At 41.1% G+C, this 25127-nt stretch overlaps 1 protein-coding gene across 2 annotated transcripts; it reads right to left on the reverse strand.

Annotated features, from left to right (window-relative positions):
• Positions 1 to 23776, reverse strand: jakmip1 (janus kinase and microtubule interacting protein 1). Of its 2 annotated transcripts, XM_037076554.1 has the most exons (23): positions 23414 to 23776; positions 14806 to 15100; positions 13256 to 13588; positions 12531 to 12692; positions 11144 to 11356; positions 10639 to 10752; positions 10238 to 10384; positions 9813 to 9983; positions 8876 to 8932; positions 7541 to 7669; positions 7161 to 7289; positions 6955 to 7038; positions 5956 to 6018; positions 5010 to 5108; positions 4032 to 4133; positions 3889 to 3942; positions 3732 to 3797; positions 3167 to 3235; positions 2865 to 2942; positions 1630 to 1839; positions 486 to 551; positions 195 to 271; positions 1 to 85 (listed from the first exon to the last, which is right to left on the reverse strand). In XM_037076554.1, exons 2-22 carry the CDS (start codon positions 14959 to 14961, stop codon positions 221 to 223), a joined length of 2553 nt encoding a protein of 850 aa, XP_036932449.1. In that variant the 5' UTR covers positions 14962 to 15100; positions 23414 to 23776; the 3' UTR covers positions 1 to 85; positions 195 to 220. The 2 variants fall into 2 exon arrangements, with proteins under 2 accessions (XP_036932449.1, XP_036932448.1); XM_037076553.1 differs by lacking the exons at positions 1 to 85; positions 195 to 271; positions 486 to 551; ... (5 more) ...; positions 4032 to 4133; positions 23414 to 23776 and adding an exon at positions 23281 to 23303 and having other exon boundaries at positions 4723 to 5108.
• Positions 23777 to 25127: the final 1351 nt, after the last annotated feature.

Here is a 25127-nt window from a genome sequence, read left to right on the forward strand (position 1 = left end):
TTGGGTTTTCGTGGGCTGTCTAAAAATGCATAAAAAACAAGTAGATTTTGTTTTGTCCTCGCTTGCCTCCACAGCACCTTAACACCTGAAAGAGAAGAAACATTTTTAAATCATATCATTATTTCTACTTTCAACACAATAACTTTAACTATATGTGATAAATACTGATATGATACAGTGAATAATGGCGCTACCTGATGTGGGTCCTTGGTCACTTTCATTAAGGCCAAAGAATAAATGCTAAAGAGAAAAACAAAAAGAGGAACAAAAACTAAAAGAACACAAAGTATTTAATGAGCAGGTGGAAAAAAAGAGAGAGGAGAAAAAGAATGTAAAGAAGTTAATAAAGTACAACAGATGTGAACTCCTTTATAATTCCTCATCTAATCTTTGCCAAGTCAAGTTACACGTTTCCACGTTCTCTACCAGCCATGACTGAACCTTTCTTAGCAAGAAACATAAAAAAATACAGTTTAAATGTGTACCTTTTCCTCTATTTCCTTTATTTGTCTCTTTTGCAAGTCAATCCTGTCCTCCAGCTCTCTAATTCTCTGCAAGGCAAAGACAGACGTGGTTAGGAAGTCAAACTATGTTCAGATCTTAAATTAAGACCATCTGGTCAGCTCTCAAACTAAAAGATAAACAGTTGTTAAAGAGTTAATAAAACTGCCATCCAGCTATTCCTGTATTTACTCCAAATTCTCTGCCTCCTTCCCATCATGCCCTCTGTCTCCATGGTAGCTGTGTGTTGGGTAAGAATGAGCTGCCATGGCAACCCAAGAGCAGATTTAACAGTGAACAGCTGAAGTTACTCCATCTTTGAGACTTTAAACCAGAGCAGCTTATTCACTTGACTGTGACACTAACATCTTAGTGTTGCTGCATGCAAAACTCTTTTATCCAGCTGTAGTATCTTTAAGCATCTTCAGGGTCATAAAAAGGACAAAGCGTAATCATTTAGGTCATAAAAAGAAGCTGTTCACTTCTTAATTACTAGACTGTTGAGTCATCCAGGGGATTGAGAAGAAACTAAAACCAAACTGTTGGGAAGTGGAAATAGTTTAACTGCTCTTTTGAGTGATTAGAGATGCAGAATTTCTCGCTTTTCATTACAGATTAAATGGACGAGGCATTACAGATTGTTCATTGTTTGTGGATTAATAAAACTGCTACATAAACACAGGTAATTAGTATATGTCATTAGCAGCATTAAAATGAGTTTTAAGTGACTAAGTGTGGTTAGAGATTAGAAAAAACAATGTTGGTAGGTTACAGTACAAATGAAGTTGAAGGTGCCGTGGTTGTTGATGTACTCAATGAATAACATATACTGTACGAGCCATGGGTGTAAAACTACTGTGAGGGCTGCGGAGTGGAGGGATACTGAGTGGGGGATATTCAGATCACAATGATACACACACTCACACACAGCCATAAAGTCACTCTGCCTCATCTTTCACTGCTACATGTGCACTTACAGGTAGAGTTAGAGGTTGCACACACAGGGATACTGCATCTTTTTCATAGCACCAGAGGTCTGGTGGGTTCAGACGGTTCAGACAGGGACCAGGGCTCAGATTGAGGGAGGGCAGGACTCAGTAACCTGACTCGATTTGTTTTAAGCCTTACCTGCTGGGCCTGCTGTAGGAGCTCCATGCGCTCCTGTAAGATCTGACTGTCAAACTGCCGGCTCTGCCGGAGAATCTGACGCCGCAGCTTGTCCACGGCTAGCCTCAGCTCCTCCCTCTGCCTGTCTGTCAGCGACTCGGCCACCGCCTGGCATGCCGGCTGCTCCTGCTGCAGAGCGCTATACAGCGTGGCCTCCAGCTCCTCGATCCTCTGCACAGCCAGCCACATACATACATACAGGTACACAAACACACATACACAGACACACACACACACACACACACACGGACGTGCACATGCACATGCAGAAACACATACAGGCATGCACAAGCACACACATGGAGGCACACACACACAAACAGATAAACATATACATACAAACACACACACACACTACTGTGACCATGGCAGATATGGGGAACACTGTTCCACTTAACACTGGGCTGACTCAGGCTTGACTTTGTCATGGTAACTTTAACTAACAACACAAAACGTGTTTTTATTCTCAGTCTTAGACAGATGAATTCCAGCAAAATTACCATGTAAAAATGAAGCGCTCACCAACACAATATAAAGTGGGACCATAAACACAAACCAACACCAAAACTGACCAAATAAAATGGTTATAATTATATGGAGAGTGACCTAAGTGTTAACTAGGTCTTCTGGGTACAGCCTGTTAAGTCAGTGAGGGGGGAGAATGTTTTCGTTTCATTCTTATCATCCGTAGTGTAACATTAAAATCTTGTCAGCGCATTCTGTCTAGAACTATTCCTCAACTTCACTATTTGTTCATTTGGACCAAGTAACACAGGGTATTCATAAAGGCATTCTATCTTTATACTTTCTACTATTAAAAAAAAAAAACAGTGATTGACCTTCTCGGAATATAAAAGTGCACTGGGCCAATAAACATGAACCCAAATACCTCGGCCAATTCAGTAGCTCAGATTGTTCACAGAATTTAGACTTGAGTGGTAAAAGATGCAGTATCCCAACACGATGTGACAGATTTTACCTTCATGGAGCATGTCGTATTCATGATGTTTAATGGGGTTCCAAATGTTTATGTGTCATGCTGGAATGACAATGTTGCACCGCTGCATTCCTGAATCACTTTATGCCTTGTACACAACCTTGGTTAATGCTGTAGTTAATATAATGAGTGGATTTTTTCTATTTGACAGGCTAACTTTTGTATAAAGGGACAGGTCAGAGTGCTCCAGAATCCGTACCATGTAGGCCTGGTCCAAGGCCTGTTTCCTGTAGTCCAGCTCCTCCTCGAGGAATCCCTTCTGCTTACTGAACAGCTCCTGCAACAAGATGTGATAATGTATAGATAGAGGGCACAGCTGCACAACTGACTGGCAGATTATATTCCGTAGATTCAGGAAAACCATGAATTTGACATTAAGCATCTTTTTTACAGCAGAAAAAAACAAAGTAAAAAAAGTCAAGTATATTTGCATGGTACCAATTTAACATTCAGCCAAAATATTTAAAGATGTTGTTCACTAAGGGTAAATGGACATTTCACCTTGTCATTTTCCAGGTCAATCATCTTCTGTGTGAGGGCAGCTTCTGTGCTATCTATCTGTTTCAACCACTGTACAGGGAGGATTGGGACAAAACAGGCAACATGAGGGATCAATGTTTTCTCAGAAGTTGAAAAAACTATTGTCATCCATATCAATTTATATGTGCAATATCTCAGAATTTTACTTGAAAACATTCTAAAATTAAGTAAAATTTTAACAGAATGTGAGGAAACAAAAGGCTTGACGTTATGTTGAAGATGTCTACATGTATTGAAAACTTCTCTTTCCCAGCAGTTCAAAGCTCCTGTGCTCATGGTGTAAACACCTTCACTCCAACAATTGTCCAACTAGCTGCACGGCTAACAAAGTAACAGTAGCTACAGTCATGCATGCATGTTACTCTGGTGAGTATTTGCCTGTATTTGTTTCGACTGTAAACAGATAGACAATTCTTACATATTGCAAATATAGCTCCTGCATTGGGAATCAACTACGTGTTATGACCATAAGTGTCCACTGTGTGTCAGTAAAAAAACAAACTCTTCAACAAGAAGCCTTACTCACCTTTTCACACAGTGAGATCACCGTCCCTGCCTGGATCACAGCGACCTGCTCCTCATTTCTGAGGTTCTACAGAAAATACAAAAGAGCCGTCAGAGATAAGAACTCCTAAAAATAGACACTGTATCTTATTTTAATCCAACAGTGTGTTTTAACTCACCCCATTATCCCCCAGGATGTCCAGTTTCTTCATCAGCTCAGGAATAATTACATCCTGCACAGAGGTCAAAACCATCAGACATCATACTGACTGTGTGCAGTCTTAAGTGAAAATACTATGGGTTGGTGTCAGTGTGTTAGTACCTTGACTCCCTCCTGATGGCAGTAGCTCTGCAGGGCACTGCTGCTGTTCTCAGGGAAGGCAGACATGTGCAGATTGAGGGCAGGAGATCTGCGCTCCCTCTCCTACAGTGAGTACACGCTGTGTTAATGTTCACATACACATCACAAGGTCAGACAAACTAATCAAGTCCTACCGTTGTGTAATAGTTCACCATAACATTGGCGGTGGTGCAATGTGAGACACAGAATGTAAATGAGAATGAAAAGGGGGTGAATGAGGGATTTACTTACATAACACTGAAAACATGGTCGGGATCTGCCAAATGAGGGAGGTGGGAACCCATAGATTTAAATGGGAAACCAAACCAAACCAAGAGGGAGTTTGAAAACACATGCTGGAACAGATACTAACCCACAACTGTCAATAAAAAGATAAGTGGATGCAGCGACAACTGAAAGAAGTGATGGGTGATAAACTTTATATTGTCAGTGATACACGTCTTTTAAACCTCCAGGTTAATGACCCAACATCTCTAGATTTCTAACTCTAATACAAAATACTGTGCAGATAAACAATAGAAATCACTAAATTAGACTATACTGTAAATGCTTCCTTGTTTATCCATGGACATAAGCTTTTATTATATGGAATATGTAAACAAAACACAGGACATGCATGCACAAATGAGAGACAAAATGAACAAAGATGGGGTTGAATGGTGAACTTAAATACATTTTTATTCGACAAGAAATTATATTCATCTTAACACAACATTCTTTAATTAAAAAAAATATTCCAGTTCAGATGAGAGGCTATGCACACAGCTGCCATGCAGAACACAGATGCTATAGAGGAGGACTCAAGTGTGTATATGTGAGCAGTATGAATGATTGTTTGTCTGTCTGTCTGGGGAGTCACTGTATGTAGGTCTTGCGTCTGGAACTGAGATTGTTGTTGTCGCCTCCTGGTGACATTTTGACGTTGTTACAGTCTCTTACTTCCAGTTCCAGCACCCTGAATTCCAGCAGCTCATTCTGATCCCGAGCGTCCTGAACTTCAGCCTGCAGCCGCGACTCGTTCTGCTGCAGCACACACATCTACAGACATACACAGACACACTTTTGTTAAGTAATACGGTAGGGCACGTTTTTGAATGCATTATGAATACTTAGGATGATTAATTTCTTGTAGTTGTCATAATTATTTTCAGATAGCTGAACTTCCCAAATAAACGTTATGATAATAGTTTAAAAACTAAATCAAATGTACAAATTATGACACCTGTCGTGCTATTTCTCCATCCAGATTGTTTTAATGTGAGCTGCAGAGTTTTGGAGATATCGGCTGAAGAGACATGTGCCTTCTCTGAAATATAATGCAACTAGATGGCACTCAGCTTGTGAGCAGTTTCCTGCAGGGAACTGTCTTCCTGCCACTGACTCACACCCCCTGACCTTACCACCATGCAGAAGGAAACATAAATCTGCTCAAGAACCACATGTCGAGAATGCTGACATCTCAAAAACAATTTGGATAAAAAGTACTACAGGTAGACGAAAAATATCTTAGTATTAGTGAGTAAAGCACTATGAATCTGGCTTTTTGCATGAAATGTGTCCTGCCATGATCAGACTTTTTCTGATTTAGAGCACAATTTCCTCATTTAACATTGTGTCTTATACAACCAAAGTTCTTGACAGGTGTTTAAATGTTTGTTTGTTTTGTTAAATGACAAAAAGTTGGGCATTAAAAAAGTAATGTTTGATATCTGTGCAGAGAATATACACTACTATGATATTGCATCAGCAAGAACATTGGAAAATCTTACACATTACAAAGCTCTATACTTGGCAGTCAATCTGCAATTTTATAGTATTTTGATACAGTAAGTATGTTTCTGATCAAGTGATGCACTTAAAGTGAGAATAGGCTTATTCAATGTACCTTCTCGTGAAGTTCCTGGTTGGTCCTGAGCAAGTACTGCTTCTCCTCCACCCACTTTGAATCCTGCCATAACAACCAAACACAACATCAGCAAGAAATGACACTGCCAGGAACAGTAAAGGATCCCTGACAACAGGGTGTAATGAACAAAGCCTTCAGAAACACAAACAGGCCAAACTCAAAACATAACATGCAATGACAACCTACTGTATTTCCAAATGAAATGACATGCAAATATACCATAGACACACACAGACAGGCACAGAGTGGCAGTAGCAGTTTATTGATCGAGAGAAATAAAGACCAACCCTGAGATAACAGGCAAGGGAGCTGCATTCACAACCATCATGAGTTCACATTAACAGGAGGACCAGAGCAGGAAATCAGCAGAGCAGGAAATCAAAATAACAGAAGGATCACGCCACAGTGGAACAGGCAATATGCAGAAAACATGCGGTGACAAAGGAAAAACTTAACAACAAAAGAAGAAAATAAGAGTAGTGATATTTATCCATCATAATCATTTGTGTTCGAGATATTCAGTGTAGGTAATAATCAAGGTGCTCCATGTCAGCATTTCTTTAGGTCTCCTTAGTTTTGACAAAACTCTACTCAGTTCTCATAATGAAATGATTTAAGATAACTTATATACCATACATATTAAATAAACTAAAATTAACGTAAACACATTTTCAGACTCAGAAAAGGTGAGAAATTACTGGATTAGGTTCTTGTATATCAATCTATTGACAGCTGTGCTCGACAGCACTATAAGGCCCAATAAGAATCAGACCTGACAACAGGGAGGATAGAGGGTGAGGCAGAGCATGCAGGCACAGAGCTGTGAGATCACACATGCAGGAAGTGACATCACAGGATTCTGCGGCAGACCTGGTCGGCATAGCGCCAGCCCAGGAGCAGAGCGGCCAGACAGACATGCAGGAGGGCCAGTGAGAGCAGGACCAGTGAGCTCCTGTCACCATTCCTCGTCTTTGTTACCTGCCCCCTCTCGGCCAGGGCCTTCTCCAGGTCCATGATCTTGGCCTGGCAGCCGTTAAGCTCCACCTGCAGCTGTTCACGTGTCTGTGGGAGCAAAGATTAGCCATGAGAAAAATTTGGCAAATCACAAACTCTACTGCATCTAAACTTTACGTGAGCTGCTGGACGACAGGTTAACAAGACAAGAGGTAGAAGGTGATACAAACCCTGGCTTCCCTCTCAGCATCCATAGAGCCCCCTGTCTGCTCTTGGAGAAGGGCATAGGCACGCTGGAGAGCCTGGTACTCTCTGGTCAACTGACGGAAACGAAGCTCTGACTCTTCACGGGTAACACTCTTCAGCAAAAAAAAAGATATGAATTAATGAAATGAAAGATTTACTAAAGAAGGACAGGGTCCAACACATACATTTAGCTGAAATCATTTGTTAGTCTGTCTCTTATTCTGGAAATCATTTTAACGTCAAGTCTCCTTTCTTTCCTGTCAGTCATCGCAGTATGTTTGCAGCACATCTTTCAGGTGTTAAAACTACAAAAAACATTATAGTTAAAATTATTTCTTACAATATAGACAAAGGATTTCCTTACCTCTTCCAAATCCTCCTCTGGAGTTGCAGGCGTGCGGTCAGTAAGGTCAGTGTTATAGGAGGTTAGAGAGGAGGTCTCAGAGTCTATAGACTCCTCATCAAATCCAAAATATGTCTCCACAACATGCCTCTGTAAACAGGGAGAAGAAAAGAGGACATGCACAATTTAAATAAAATACAAGCCATAACATATGTGCTCTATATAGAAAGCCATCAAATCCAACATCCATCTACAAGCTCTTTTGAATAAAGCTCTTAAATTCACCTCATGTCTGCCTGTGTTTCTTTAAAAATTGCTTCCTTGACTTACCAACATTCATTCATTATGTCTTATCTCCAGAAAAGTAAATCAAATCAAGTCTCTGCATGTTAATTTACTTCTTTCTTGCTATTAACTTTTCCATACCCCACAGAGTCCTTACCGTCATGTTTATAAGTCATCTCTTGGCAACCAGAAAAGTAGAGGCAGACTAGGGCGCAGAGGCAAATGAAGGCAGAGAAGTAAAGGATAAGGAGGAGGTACTCCGTCATGTTGCTACAACAACAACACCAACACTAAACTATAAAAACTATATACATCTATCATCTCAGAAGCCACACTAGTTGATGTATGCAGCGTTCTGCAGGCCCTCAATACTCCTACACAAAATGGAAAAGCAGACAACAAGGCTTCTGGTTACAGACTACTCCTACAGCAAATCCAAAAAGCCTGCCTTTGTGTTTTTTGTCTCCAAGTTCATGTATTCAGCTTCTGCCTTAAATTCAAAAAAAGAGAGAGAAAAATTGGGATGTGAACATCCAAGAGCTGAGCCGCTGTGCCCAAACCTGAATCCACCACTCCAAGGTGACAAACTGGTTCCTGCAGAAGAGGTGGGATCTGATATGCATCTGAAAGCTCCTCCTCCTAGCAACATCAAATATTCCCTGATGAATGAGTCCAAACATGCACACTCAAATGCACACGTATCTCAGAATGAACTGTCGTCATCCCTTTGCCTCTTTACTCAGACACAATGAAACACAGAAAAACAAAGACAAACAAATCAAGCTTGAAATGTAGTCGTGGCTCTACAATAGCACTAAATAACACAAAATAAGTAAAACAACAACGGCAAAAAGAAAAAAGATTTTCCACTCGCACTTCCATGTAAGAGATGCATGATGCTCCCAGCTGTGAAGGGTACTGCCATTGTTGTCTCCTGAGCCCAATTAAACAGAGAGACACACACCCAAATGAAAAAGAAGTGCTCAAGAATCAGTCAACCACAGATTGGGTAGCTGCTTAGTTACACATCGCTGGATTAACAGCGTTGATAAATCACTCATGGACACTTACTTTAGACAGCTTGAGAGGTTTCCTCCTCTTTTTGCTCATCACCAATCGGTCACGTTCCTAGAGACAAACACACAGCAGATCAATACCTCAAACCTCTGGCGTGACCAGCTTCACATGTGATTTAGACATTATTCTTTTAGCTGCAAAGGATCACACAGTTCAGCCAAAACATTAACTGTCATCAGAATATAATGTTTCATGCAGCAGAAGTGTTCGATATCGTCTGTTTCTACAAAATTCAAGGTCAATAGGAACTCAAGAAAATGAAAACCAAAGTGCAGTGATGATCAGGATGAAGTGGTAATGATGGACAGAAAACAAAATAATTATAAGAATAACGTGTGTGGGTTGAGGCCCTATATAATGAGGAAATTTCCTGTGGATGATTGATGAATTGGGCTGTGATGGAAACATACAGAAAGAAGGGTGGGAGGGAAAAGACAAGTGAAGATGAATAAATCAGACTCTCTCTGCTTTGGTTCTTAAACCAAAAAACATTCAAGCAACAACAACGGTTCATGTAATTTTATATAATATATCCAGAACATATCATAAATCATACTGACATATATATTGTGATATATATATATATATATATTGTGATATATATATATATATGTGATGTATGTGATTGTATGTTTGACAGACAGGAATATCTTTCAAACTACATCATCATCAAGTATCACATTTGAAAAATGTCAAAATAAAATCCTGATCATTTATTGACAAGAAAATGGTTAAATGTTAACGACGAAAAAAATCCTCCAGCCTATTCCTCCCATTTTAGAAAAATCTTTGAGTACTTTCCAGACAGTGTGTGATGCCAGCGCTAATTAAAGAAACACTTCTCACTCATATGTTATAAAAACACTTTTTGTAAATTTAAACCTATTAGAGGAGACTGATCAGAGCCTGGTGGGTTGAGTAAAATCCTGACCTGCGTGAGCTCATCAATGATGCCACGTTGCTCAGAAATCTGCAGCTTGAGGAACTCCACTTCCTGTTCTTCGTGGGCGTGGCTCAGGTCCGTCAGTGAGATTGGCCGCTTCAGCTGGGACTGAATGGGTTGTTGTGGTAAGGAGGGCCGAGAGGAGGAGGCTCTCTCCTTCTGAGGGAGGAAGACAAAGAGAGAGCGAGAATCTCATTTATTGTTGTACAGAGACTACCATGCTTTTTCTCAAATGGCCTGTAGAGGTCCTGTTTCCTTTCCAATGAAATTCTCAGCAATGTTTGTTTGTTTTTTTAACACATCTACCATCAACTAAATATCTACTATTTTAACGTATAAAGTATTTCAACTTTTAAATTAATCTTTATCTTGAGAACAGAGAGAAACTAAAGAAAAGTGGTAAAACATCTCACCATCTCAGCGTTCTCTCGGCTCAGGTTCTTCAGTTTCTCCTCCATTCGTTGCAGCGTTTGCAGGAGGTCATCATTTTTCTTGGACAGCCGCTTGTTCTTCTCAAATATGGGCTTCATCTGGCTCTCTGCCTCTCGCACCCGCTTCAACTGGACAGAGGAAGGAAACAGGGAGGGGAAACACTATTCTTAAGTCTTGACTTCTAGTGACACAGAATTTCCAAATTGAGCAACAGGGAAAGGATCAAAAGCTAGGGGTCTTACATATAAAAAAAAAAAAATGTTTAAACACACCTCTCATAAGCATGTATGTGTGTATACATGTTCTCGCGAGCATAACTATACTTGTGTCTTGCATGCCTATAATCGTTGCATGTATATACTTCTGCATGTGTGTTCCTCACTAGTTCATTCCTCTCATCAGCCAGCAGTGCATTTCTGTCCTCCAGTTTCCTGATGACCGAGTGGAGCTCTGCAATCTTCAACTGGAACCTCCTCAAGTCACGCTCCTCCAACTCCTGTGGAGTAGGGGGGAGAGGAGAGGAGGAAAACAAACTCTAAATAAAAAGGGAGCACATGCAGGCAGGCAGGTAGGTAACGGAGGTGGATGGAAAAGAGGAAGTGGAGGGATGAAGGTTGAGATGCCATCTCACAAAGTAACTGTGAATGCGTATGTACAATATAAACAGTATCAACATGCTTCTTATGAAAGTATGAGATGTAGGTGTGGCTGCATGAGATGTAGGTGTGGCTGTGAGTGATCTACAATATAACATTTTTTTCTTTTAATGTCATGTTCAAATTATGTTCATGCTGTTACAATTACATTATCTGTATTTTGGTGTATTAATGCATCCATGTACATATGCAGTTGCATGCATCTACATCTGTTTCCGTATCGGTGTATACCTGATTGTTGAGCAGGTCTGAGTTGTCCCCCAACCCAGGCACCACCTCTCTCTTAGGGCTGCCGTGGTTGTGTCTCTCAGCCTCTCGTACGTGGCCCAGCTGCTCATCCAGGGCTTCCTTCTGAAGCTGCAGCTTCTGGGTATAACCCGCCTGCAGCCCCAGCTCCCTCTCTAGGGCGCCCACTACCCGGTCCTTTGCCTTCAACTCATCCATCTGTAACAGGGATGGAGAGGAACAGTTTTCCACTAAATCCTACTTACATTCCACATTAATATTACTGAAAAATCTTCACAACAGATGATACAAAAATGTGTGCGACGATGTTGTAGAAAATAAAATGTTTATGACATGCAGCAAAAGTAAAATTTGATTTCTTTATTTCACCAAGTTAACCACCAATATGTGGGTAAGTGGTTACATGAAGTTCGCTGTTCATCTTTTCTAGGACAGTGTGAAACAACTTTTAACTTCCAACCTAACACTGTCAGCACCTTCAGTCTAACAAGCTGTTCGCTCTGGTGCCCAAAAAATTACTACGTTTTAGCTTTAAAATACTGTTTCAGCTGTGATTAATTTATGAAGCTTTGTTCTTACTCTGCATGCACACAATCATCTTCTGACAGACGTTCCCACTTCTACTTTCCTCCCATATTTTGTCATAAATATCTTAAAGTCTCCCTGTTCAAACATTCCTTTGCAGTCAACAATGCCTGCTATTGTAACCCTACTGTATGTAATCGGGTTAATGAGTAACTTTAGCAGAAAAACAGACTTTAAGATAAGCACCATATGGTGAGATAAGCCAAGACAGACAGTGGAGCAATTAGCCTGTAACCTCCATACAACAGTGAGATAAACCCTGTGCTGGAACTTCAGAAGCAGAAAAACAGATGTCATGTGTGAGGGACTCCTGGTGATATTCAAATGTGGTTGGAACAAGGGCTATAAAAAGTAACAGCTGTTGGATTTGAAAGCTAACCCATCACTGGAATAATAAAACATATCTGTCTTTTTATTGCATATATTACAGCTCCATATTTTGCAATTCAGTTAGGGTTAGCTCATTGTTATGGACAAGACAGAACACTTTTTTAGTGATTGCACATGGTACTGAATTTAAAAACCTATTTTATTTTATATCAGGACGGTCTGGGCAATTTCATGAAGTAAATGAATTGCTTTAAGACCTAGACCTCCATGTCAAACAAAGGTTAAATAAGTTCAGTAAGTCCATCTGGGAAACATTGGGGTCACCAGCAATTATGCCGTCAACATAATTGTTGAAGGCCTTTTTCGAGAGACTTAGCTAGGGGCCATGTCATTTTTGGTAAGAAATACAGTATGTAGCGTCTGTGGTGTATGTCTTTCCAGCAGCATGTGGTCTCACCAGTCGGCGGATGTCTCTCTCACAGTCCCGTTTAATTCGATGCACCTCATCCTGGTGCTGCTGGTAGGCTGTGCGGAGATCTGCTGCTTTGGCTTTATCTGCCTGCTGAGCATTTGTAAGGGCCTCCTCAGCCTGCTTCCTGGCCGTCTTCTGCTCCTGGATCTAAAATACCACACACACATACACTACAATATCAATACACACAAACCTAAAACAACAAATCGAGAGTGACACTCATATGTAAACACATGTCCTAGCCCATTAGACTGTTGTAATGATAGATGCCCTGTTTGTCTGGAAAGGCTGCAATGGAACAATGGCTTGGCAACAGGCTTTTCCACCCTGCTTCCTGTTTTTCAACAGCAAATTTAAAAGAGGTATACACAGCCCCACATCAACACTCGGCACTGACTAGCACACATACACATGTGCACTCATTTAATGGTTTCAGAATGCCAATTTTTCACAATGAAACTTAATGTCTTCATTTAAGAACATACATTTTTTGTCAGAAAATATCAAATCTGCGACACTCAGTAAGTCACTCAGATTTCCAGATGAAGCCAATGTATGCTTTAAATATAGTGAGGGGCATACAATGAGAACCAACATTTTGCAACACATAAGACTGAGCTCTACTTTGTTGAGATATTTTTTTCACAATATATGCTGTAAACAAGAATTAATACTGCATCAATGGCACCTGTATACATGGTAAAACCTACCTCCTGCTGCAGCTTTAGCCTCTCCCCATCAAAAGCTCTCCTGGCCTCCTCCCGAGCCTCTCCGAGAAGAGCATTTTTTAGCTTGTCAGCAGCTCCATCTCTCAGTGCGTTTACAAGCCCCTGGAGCCGCTGCACCTCAGCATCTCGGATTTTGATGGCCCGGGCCAGCTCGACATCGTGCTGCCGTGCCAAGCCCTCTCGGACTGCCGCTATCTCGCGTAGCTTTTCTTCGTGGAGTTTGGCACGCAGGTCAGTGAGCGCTACGGCGTGTTTGTGCTGCTCGAGCTCCCGAGCCTTCCGTTGCTCCTGGAGCCGCTCGCGGAGCTTACATACCTGGGAGAGCAACACAGCTTGCCATTAGATTCGCATAAGAATTCAAACAACCAGTCATCATCACACATATCACAGACCGCTAGTGTATTTGTGTGCCACACAGTGACGACAAAATGGATGAACAGCTATAAAGTGGTGCTTTATTTCCCAACAGGGAGCAGTAGACACTCAAATGGAGAACAGTTATGGTGTCTGTCCCAGCGTGAACATGTTCAACCCAAAATATATTTTCCTTACATGTAATTCCACATATGTCTGCCCAGCTGAATTATGAAATCATGAATTTCAAGTGACAGAAAAAAGACACATTTATTTTGATACATCTGTATAATTGTCTCACAATAATTATCAATGTTATACTTGCATTGTGGATACAATGAACAGCTGCTGTTATTCTTAGGCCACATGCCACATTGCAGACGCTTTCAATGCAATGGCTTGTCCCAGTAAGATATATTCTCTACTCAGGGTGAGACTTTCCTCTTTTTAAACATTTGCCCCCTGTCTCACTTGCTCGTCATTTTACCACTACTCTGCAGACTGTAGTCCTACATCAGATAACCTTCCCCTTCTTCGTTTTGAAGGTCTACCTGGCAGTGATGTATCCTCATCACACACACTCTCACACAATGTTTACACTTACACCTTTTTGATACCTTTTATGAAGAAACTTTGATGTTGACTTTTGATCGCTTTGTTTTCAAACGTTTTTTACAGTTTGTTGTTTTATTTATCTAGCTATTAGTGAGGTATTCATTTGAGTGAAAAGTCTTTCAGTGTCACATCCTTGTTTTTGTTCTATTAATCTGTGGTGTTGGGTGTGGACATCCTGGAACTCTTGTGGCTCACCTGGTCTCTCTCATACTCTCAACCTCCACATAGGAACACATATTATTTCCATGGTAGGAAAGCTGGGTCCTTAAAATTGTGATCAGAAAGGCCCACCACTCTCTCTCTTTCTGCTTTGCCAAAGATCCCAGAGGAAAGGGGTCTTCACTTCAATCTTCACTTGACCCACTCACCTTTTCCTCAAAATTGTTTATTAAGCACTTTATGTCTACGGCATCTGTCTGAGCCTTGTATTTTATTGTGAGTTTTGTATCTGTTTCAGCTTATATAATATGTAAATAAGTTTTTAAAGGAGGACTTTCTGTCCACTCTCATCATCTTCAGGTTTCTACACAAGGCATCTACTTCTTCTTATTGCTCTCCCTCACCTTGCCACGCTCCTGCTGTAGCTCAATCTGGACGTCCATGAGTTTGCTCCTCAGCTCCTCATTGGTGGCCGGCGCCGATTCTGTCATCGCCTCCGACTTCTCCGGCTTCCTTCCCTTCTTAAAGGGCGGGGCCGCAGGAGGTGTGTTTGATGACATATCACTCTGGCCGCCCCAATCAGGACGGACACAGAGTGGCGAAAAGGAGGAGAGAGTCAGTCGCTGCTCCTCCTCCCTGTGAGCATCATCATCATGTTTTTGGCAGGTCTACATCATTGCTGGAGGTTTCTGAGAGTTTCTAAACAAAAAAGGAAAGATGGGGAAAAGGGTGAGTCAGTGTTATGAACTGGGTTACGTGACACGCACAATACGCACAATACTCTGGGCCCAAGCCACATGACATGCCACAGCCTGGGGAAAACAGACTATTTTTGGGCCTAACATTTACACTCTCCTCTGTCTCCCTCTCCTCTAACACATACACCTGGGCAATTTATCTTCATCCTATTCCAGTCCCTGGGCTGTATTTAGAAGCTCCACAGTGCATGAGAATGCGTATGACCACCAGAGTTATGGTCCCTTGCTTCTCACATCTCTTTCAAACATTTCTCTCTATCTCTATAGTGCACAGAATACAGAGCAGTCCTGGCATCACTACACTAGATACCAGTTTTATCAGGATATGATATGATATTGACTGTTAGGATGATATGATACAATACGATGCAATATCACGAAGTCTGCCACAAATATGACCTCCCCTTTCTTTAAGTGCAGTAATGTTACTTTAATGTCACTGCACTAAACTTAACCTTAAAACTGACCCCACTAACACACATAAAACTTGGCTTAAAAGAATCTTTCACTGCTACTGTATCAAACAAGTAAGTAATCAAATTTGGCTCAATAATAATTGTCAAGGAGACAAACAATTTGTTTTTGTTGCTGATTACCATTATTAGCATCCGACTATTGTATTTTACATTGCACAAATTAGCCAAGCACTCGTCCCCACCTCATACTGTGGTACTCCACTTAGAGCAACAAAATGTAACTTTCTGAAGAAAGATTCATCGTTGAGTCTCACCCACAGGTCGTCAAATACTGATACTTCGGGTTGGTGTCAAACCTAAGCTGCCAACCCACAGCGTCATTATTTGATGATCAGGGGATGAGACTCAGTAAACTGATGATCACAAATCTTTATATCTTTATCACTTTACTGCAAAGGTCCCTGAACACTGAGAGTCTGTGCTAACAACACTGAAGAGAAGTCTCCTTGGAAAATTAAATCTAGAAATCTTTGCTTCATTCAGTTTTCTCCCCATGCTTTCTACTGCCTGCTTTTTGTCTTTAATCCTTCTCAACATGAAATAAATAACTGTTTCAAACAGATATCTCATTGATTTTGTCTTGACTCTTCAGACAAGGTGAATGTAGACAGCAGCTGCCTCTATTACTGTCATTTGATCCTTCCACTTTATCCATCAGCGCAGTACAATTGCAAGATGTGTCTCCACTTTTCTTTCTTGGCACAAAAATCAGGCTTCACTTATACTTTTTGTGTGGCTCTAAGAGCCATGACATAGAACAGAGAAAAGCAGCAAATCATCACAATTTGATCATCTGATTTTTCAAAAAATACAACAAAATAAAATAATATAAATCAAAGTAATTTATATAAATACCATGTCAAATATAGATTACTCAATTTATAGTTTTGGCTTCAGTGTAAACGCGTCAGAGCTATCATTGATATGCATGAGCTAAGCTGGAAAAGGGTGGCATCCAATTGAACCACAGAAACCACGGCGAATACAAAATGGTTATAATTAATCATTTGTTTACTCCTCCTCCTTTTTGGCAATGAATGCAGGCTACACTTGTGTATTTTTAGGATATATTGTTGTAGATGTTTTGCCATAGTGACACACATTCATTGAGCTGAAAATGGACTCCTTTAATCTCTTCCTGGAAATGAATTGTAACCCAGTAACCTTAGTCGTTCTGCTAACTATTAAATAAATAATGCAACGCCGAGGGAGCTGATGCATTAAGACCACAGAGGCTCCATCTTTTTTCTGCACATACTACCAAACATTCATACAACATACACAGATGGCTGCAATAGTTACCAAGGCAACCCTTGCTCTCAAAAACTCAATTCCTCTCATAGCAAATGATGATGGGAAGGAGGAGTCTCACGGCAGATTTGAGACAGACATGGAGCACGCACACTATTTCATCGTATAGAGGTTGCACGTTAGAAAAACAACATGTACATGCACATGATTTTTTTATCTGCTCTAATCTCTGAGCTGAGGTTGACTGAGAGACAGAAATGCACTGATGCTGGAGGGCAAAGAGGTTTTCTTCCACATGGATTTCTAAACAGTAACACACACAGTCAAATGTTGGGAATCGGTGGAGACGGGAGAGGAAAAAGAGAGAAATGATGGAGCGGGAACAGGCCTAAGAGAGAGGCTGAGAAGGGATTGTAGCACGGTTCAAAGTGGAGAAAAAAAAACCATGCATAGCTCTACAAGACCTTTAACCGTCTCTCTTCCTCTGCTCTTACATTCTCTAACCTCTCTCATAACTCCAACCCCCACTTGCTGGCATGAGCAGAGGCAATCAGAGATCTCACCCTCATTCACACAGACAGGAAAAGAGAGAGGGAAAGGGGAATCATTCACACACTGAAAGCACTGACACACACACACTCTCCGATTCTTAAACAGAACAACTAGAGACAGATACAGCTGTCATCTATTCACACAGGCACCAAAAGCTCTCTGCACTTATTCACTCTGGTAACAAACATGTATTTAGTCAGAGTAGATCAATAGACTTGACTCATATACATACAATAATGCATTTCATGTGCACTTTCCATTCCTGTCACTGTTAAGCATGTTTATGCATGCCTGTGTCACCAGGTGTACCTTAGCTGAAATTGCTGGGAGGCATGGAGGATGGTTTCACTGGTTTTATTCATAAGGCAAAGAGGCGTGGATGCTCATCCTACCAACATCTGGATGTAATGCTTGTCCGAAACAGATATGTGACTTGAACTGGTCTGATATATCAAGCATATCAATCATTTTTATACATGTTTGGATTTCTGGATCAGAGCTGGTGTAAAGATAAAATTTGCTTGCAAGAAATCAAAACCTACATTCTCCAGATGTTTCCTGAGAAAAACATGTGTACAGGCACAAACATATGTATGCCATCAACTACACCCAGCTCCAACAAAGCCTCCCAGAGCCACGTGCTCCCAAGCTGGAAGCCAGAATTTAATGCCGAGACTTTATGGGGAAACTGGAACATTTTATGGGTGCACCAAGGAGCTAACAAGCACCTTTAATGTTCTCAGAAGCAAACAAAGGCTAGCACAGGTCATAGACCTTAAAATCACCTCATCCACTCAGAGTCTAAACAGTTACCCAGATTTTATATTGCACTAGAGAGTTTTAGTCTTTTAAACACAACCTTTTATAAGACAAAAGGGGCGGCCACCATCAACTCTGCCATCACCCACCTATAGCTAATACAATCCCATGCTCATAGCCAAAAAAAGAATCATTGTGACTCATCAAATCAATCCCAAGACCTATTCTATTCACAAGACTTATATAAATTGAAAAAAAATGCACTTTCAAGGGCAGATTTAAATACACTGAATGTAGAACTGAGACAAAAGGCTTAAAGAAACAATGGGGCTAAATCACCTGATGGTGACGGCAAGAAAGAAGTGATGAAGAAACTCTGCAGCTGCTGGGGAGTTTCACCATTAAGCTAATTGCTGTTTGAGAAACCGACTCAAAAGTCAGCAATAAAACGTGTCCATCAGTGTCAATACAACACAAGAATATTAGTTAAAGCATAGCATAATCGAGGCTGCGGGCCGGTACCTGGCTACCCCTGCTCATGTTGAAACCTTGATCCTTTCTAAACTGGCTTAACAATTGTGACAAACGTATACATAGTTTCGTAACAGCCACAGGAAATCCTCCGTCTTTCTATGAAATGGCAGGCCTGTAGGGTTACAACAGTACACTGGTTGGTGGGTGTTCCTGGGTTTTGTCTTTAAGTTGAAGAATGTTTGTTGTGTTTTTTTTCTTTGTAATAGCTTTTGTAATACATGAGCAGTGAGGAAGAACGTTCTTAAAACTGGTGCCTTAGGTGACCTACTTTAACAGCAGGACACTGTTTTGGTGATTTGAAACAAGAAGCCCTTGAAAAAGAAATGTCCACCTACCAGTTGGCAATAAAACCTTTAAGAATTCTGTTGCCATTTCAGGTACATGTGGTTGCAGTTTCCTGAACTATTACTGTTTGTATCAGTAACAAAGCCACACAATCAAATCTAAATAAATAAATAAAACCAAGTCTTCTTGCACTTGGTCTTATTAGGACAAGGACTACAACTATAAAACATCAGAAAATATTGAAAAAACTTAGAGCCAGACCAATAGTCAATTTCTAAGGACAACAATGAAAACTGTATTTTGATATCTACCTCCACTGGGAATTTAATAATCATAAATTGCCCTAAGTATCATTTTCTGCCTTATAATCTTAAAAAAAAAATAAAAAATACATTTTTAAAAAAAAGGCTTCATAATGCAGCATTCTGGACACCAGACATCCCGACACAATATATCTGTGACAGGCCATTATCAGTTGGGCTCTAGAAAAAACATACTTATCATACTTATAGATATGAAAACAACTTTAACACTGAGACGAGCTGTCTAAAACTAAAGAAGAAAGAGTCGCAAACTGTTACAAGAAGAAGCTGCAATCATCTTTTTTTTTTTTTTTTTGCATCTCTGTTAAGTTATTTCCAAATAGGTTTATATCAATAAAGTCATCAAGTCAAGTTAAAACAAGTGTGTTGGAGTAAGTGTTGGCATTAGCACACTAAACCTGTCCTTAATGGACATCTGGGAAAATTAATCATATTCACTGACAGCGATGCTGAGGGATGTCACCATATTTACCTTACACTGTGAATTTACATCTACATGGAGAATCATGATTGGTGATAAAAATGTCCCCAGCTTGCTAGAAAAAATAAAGTACGTCTTTTTATGCTTGATTGTTGATGCACCTTAAAAGTTAGCGTTGTTTTTTAGAGGAGGAACCAATGTAAGTTTAAAAAAAGACGTAGGAATGTAAACAAATGTCTTTGTAATGTTCACAAGCTTATAACAGACTTACAGATGGACCTCCTCAAAGCTAGACTGACCACACACACACTCACTCACATGGTGTCAACCATTAACTAGACTTCAGAGAGACATGCAGGCCCAATAAATACATAAAAGAGCTGCAAATGTTAGCTCAAACAAAGACTCCTCAATTATCTGTATAGGTTAAAATATCAACGGCGAGGCTGTGGACAGACTCAGGTGTATCCCTGTTTACACTGCATGTTTGTTCAATGCTTCACAGGCTTATATACGGACACAACACGCATACACTGTAGTCGTATCTGCATCAGCAGAGTGCAGACTGTCAGAACAGGTCTGGCCAAACTCCAGACATCCCTTCACACACACACACCCGCACATGCACACTCAGCAGTCTGCTGATACTCCAAAGACACTGTAGAGAAGATCCCATTGAAAGCCTGAGTAACCTAGCCTAGCGCCACACTTGTGAAGCATATGACCTAAAAACGACTATGCCAACAGAATGACTGCGAGTTACTGACCCCAATGACTAGTCAACCCAAACACAACAAGACTCTCTCTCTTCCTGTGTCTCTGTCACACACACACAATCTACTCAGTGATGCTACTGCTAGTTTTATCACCCAGGATTTAGATCTATAGTACCCACAAAAGTGTCACTTCGTTATTCTTTGCTGGAGGCATTGTGTGTCTTTGACCTGTGCATGTATCTTTATGGGTGTGTTTTTTGCATGCATGGGCGCCTCTGTGTGTATGTTGGCAGCGACAGCCCCTCCTCCCTCGGAAAGACATGATAGTGCAATCAGTAATGTGATTAACTTTGCCTCTCTCTCTCTGACTACACAGCACATTGGTCCATACTTGGTTGCTATTTAACCCCCTGGCTTAAACAGACGCAGTACGGACGAGGGCTGCAACAGAATTACATTTTTACAGTGATAACCATCACAGGAATTATCATAGTGTATGGAAGCACACAATTTCTCCCACTATTATCAGTTACAATGAACTTTAAGGGACTGAAGAAAGAAGGGGTTTGCGGTTTTAAGAAAGACTTTCTTCAAAATTAAACAACAGACATGAAACTTGATATAAACTTGAAAAATAGACTCTTAGTCACACTAATACAGGAGAATTAAATACCTTATATAAACAAATGTCAACATATTATACCACGGTATGTCGCTGATCCCCTTGTCCAGATGTTTAATCATCTGTCCAACTCTTTGCATTAGGAATATACAGGATGAACTACCCTCACATGTCCTCATGAAAGGGTTGTAATGAATGCAGTGAGTGAGGCCTACACATGTGAGTATAGTCCAAGGGATTATCCAGGTATCAGCCTGCAACTCAAAGCATTACGCTGAGGAAGGCACAGGCATGGAGGAAGAGATAGGATTATGAATGAGGAATAAGTGGCATGAATTAAGTTAGGGGAAAGGTGGGTGAGTAAAGGGAGAGTGAGTTGAAAAAGGAGGGGGAAACTGTGACGTAAAGCGGAGTCCCAATGAATGGTATCCATTAACCTAACAGAGTAGAATGAGGGCCTCGAAACAAGTGGGTTCTGGGTTCAAGCGCACCAGCAAGCTGGGGATCTTTCTGTGTCCAGTTTGCTGGTTCCCTCCATGTCTGCCTGGGTTTCCTCTGGGTGCTCCAGTTTCCTTCAGCAGTCCAAAGACATGCAGTTTAGGGTTCACCCAAAAATGAATATGTGGGCATTATTCATTCACCCCAAAGCCAATGGAAAATCTGGTGAAGTCTGGTAGTCTGCTTCACAGTAAAACAGTGTGTCAGCATTCTCCTTCACCAAGTAAAAAGGGTCTGTACAGTTCAAGATCCTGTATTGATTTAAAAAGATTATATATACACATTATTTAAAGCCAAACTTTTCACTGTAGCTGCTAAGCTATAAATGTTAGCAAGCACCCCTTCTGAAGTGGGTGCACAAACTGGACCACATGTCAAGGATGTAGAAAAGTCTTTTTTAAATCAATTTGGGATCTTGAGATCTTGAGACTTGAATTACACTGGGCGAGCTGTATACAGCCATTTTCATTTTATTTTTGCTTGAAGTCTTCATCAGTTTCATTTGCTGAGGAGAGTGCTGTAACCCTGTTGTGCTGTGAAGCTCCAGAAATGATTTGTGGGCTATGAAACCTTGCAACACTTTCAATCAGCATAGGAGTGAGAAGATAACGACTGAATTTTGATTTCTGGATGAACTTTAGACTTTCATTTAATTGGTGACTCTGATGTGTTAGCCCTGTGATAAACTGCTGACCCATCGAGGTTGTACAGCATCACTCACCCTCCTGCTCCCCACAAGTATAAGTGATTATAGACACTGGATGATGGAAAGATTGACAGGAAGAGGTCAGGATGGAAAAATAACATTACAATAATAAACAGACAGTGACTGTCTTCCTGTCACAATAATGATTGTAATTTTGATTCAGTACTTGCATGAGAGCTATGCCTTTGTTAGGACAAGTGAAATGAAAAAAATGTGCATGCCATGCATCAGAGTTTTTGCAGCATGGCCTGTGCAGGCGCTGATCAAACAGAAGTGACTGTGAAACATATGTTGGGTGTCCACAGGGGCAGATTTACGAGCCTCTGGGGGCTCTGATACAGCAGCAGAGCTGTTACGACAGACAGACCCCTCCGCCGCCGATAAACACTCACAGCGATCCGGACAGACAACATGCATGACAGAGCGAGGACTGGTTTAGTAAGGGGATACTGTTCGTGGGGATGGCTTAATGCGATGTGGCCAGCTCTCTAATGAGCTGTCAAATGGGAGATTACAGGGTAGAGTGCTGCTGGAGGGAGCTGCTGACAGGCTGCCTGCCTGAATGCCTGTCCGGTTTGCCAACCACACCCCACGGCGACACGCAAGTGGGCTGCTGCTGCTGCAGCATCCTCCAGCCACAGAGGTCGGATGTCCTTGCACTCAAGGCTGTGTAGACAATAACGTGTTGATAACATGAAGCTTTTTCTACCGAGATGTTCTGGTGAGACCACGGTGGCCTCCATCATCCCGGGGAGGAAACATCGTGAGGTCTAAGATAACAGGAGGGCAGTTGAATATCAATCACTCGTGTCGGGCTATCATCACGGTCCATACTTCCTCGTTAGCTAGCTGGCACTGTCTGCCTGCCACACACAGCTTCACGATGCGGCCAAAAAATTAACATCCCCGTCTGGGTCTGGCGGTATCTTTAACTGTTAGCTAGCGACAACAACACACACACACAAAAAAAAAACTCACGTCAACCGCCAGAAATGATGAAACCAGGTCGGCGGCCGTTACAGCACATAAACACGGACGTGTGCGGCAGTTAACCGTCCACACAAATCACCTCCCAGAAGTTGTCCCGTCATTTCACGCCGAACAAACTTACCTGAAATGGAGGTGCAGCGCTCACTCACAAGTGTCCTGATGTTGGGGGGGAAAAAACGTCGCCGCCTGCTTTTGCTTCACATCCAGGAAGGGAGCGCAGGAGGAGGTGGTGTTGTGGAGGGGGGAGCGGTCCTGAACTCACCTCCAGCGGCTCGTAACAAGATGTCGACCAGCGACCATTCACAACTTTACTTTCCAGATATTACACACATTTTCCAGCAGCTGAAGTTGTGTATCCTCCTCTAGCCACTGACTGGACTCGGCTCCCGGGGCTTCTCCTCCTCCTCCTCTCGCGCCGCACGTTGACACTTCACTCCACGCCCACATACACACACTTGAGTGCACGCGCGACGTCATCCAGTCTACATTTCACGCGCATGAGTAGAAAAATATATAAATAAATTAATAAATAAATAAATAAATAAAATGCGTTTCACCGTGAACGTGGGAAAAAAAAAAAGATGCCGGGGCGGGCGTCGCCGGTAGCGTGATAGAAGCGCGACACCTGACTGCGTGTTCAAGAATGACACCGCGCGCTCTGAATGCGTGAACACGCCGCCGGGTGCGGGACAAACGTGCGTCGTCAGAGCAGCGTGCGGTGAGAGACACAGACAACCTGGCACTGTGCTTCAGACTGCTGCATGTAATCAATGTGTGGCATGGATGGAAAAAAATACAATATATGTAATAATATAATAACAATATAAATGAGGTAATAATGCATACTCTGAAATATTTATTTTTCCCATACCTGAATAAAAAAGCTGAGAGGAAAAGAGGAAAACTCTTTTCCAAGGTAAAAAGCCGGCAGGGTCCGCAAAATATAATCAAAGAAAAACTGTATGAAATTGTGATGTCCTTTAAGGTCAGTTTGTTCAGTTTATTCAGCCATTAAAACAAAGACAGTTAGTTTATTATAGTTTGTTTAGGCATTTTTAAAAAAATCAGTCAATGAAGATCTTTCTGTTCTGAGTAAAAATTCCTGTCCAAAACTACATAGTGCACCTTTAATGTATAAATACGTTCTGATCCAGGTCCTGTGTTGTTGTTTTAAATGCCAACACTCAAGCTAGCTGCACGGCTAACCGAGCTAAGAAGCTAATAGTAGCTACAGTCATAACCAGAATACAGTCAGCAGCAGTTAGCTACTCTGGTGATACACTGCCCCTATTTGCTGGGATTGAGATCAATAGGAGGCAAATTGTTACAGACTGCACGTGTAAATGCATTCTAAAACAAAACAAAAAAATGACTGATGCAGCTTGTTTTCTGCAAAGTAACTGTACTAAACTAATCAAATAAATGTAATGAGTAAAAGTACAATATTTGCATCCAAAATGTAGTGTAAGAAGAAATTAGAAAACGGAAATACTCAAAATTCAACTTCCCTAAATGTACGTGGTTACATTCCACCACAGATATTATACATTAGATGATGACGATAATGATGATAACTTATTTTATTTTATTGAGCCATGTGCCTCATACCAGGTGTCACTGTACAAAATGATTCTTTCTTTCTTTATTCTTTCCCAGTTAAGGTTATTAAAGACAAACCATCAACCAACAACAACAGCAAAAACTCAAAAACATGCCTACAGATTTCTCACGGTTTATATCCTCTTCATTTACAGGTACTGCAACAGTCCGTCTAATTCAGTACATCTATCGGGGACAATATGACTCCGCGAATCATAAAACTAGGTGAAATAATC

Source organism: Acanthopagrus latus, chromosome 18 (genome assembly GCF_904848185.1).
Source record: "Acanthopagrus latus isolate v.2019 chromosome 18, fAcaLat1.1, whole genome shotgun sequence".
Taxonomy (NCBI): Eukaryota; Metazoa; Chordata; class Actinopteri; order Spariformes; family Sparidae; genus Acanthopagrus; species Acanthopagrus latus.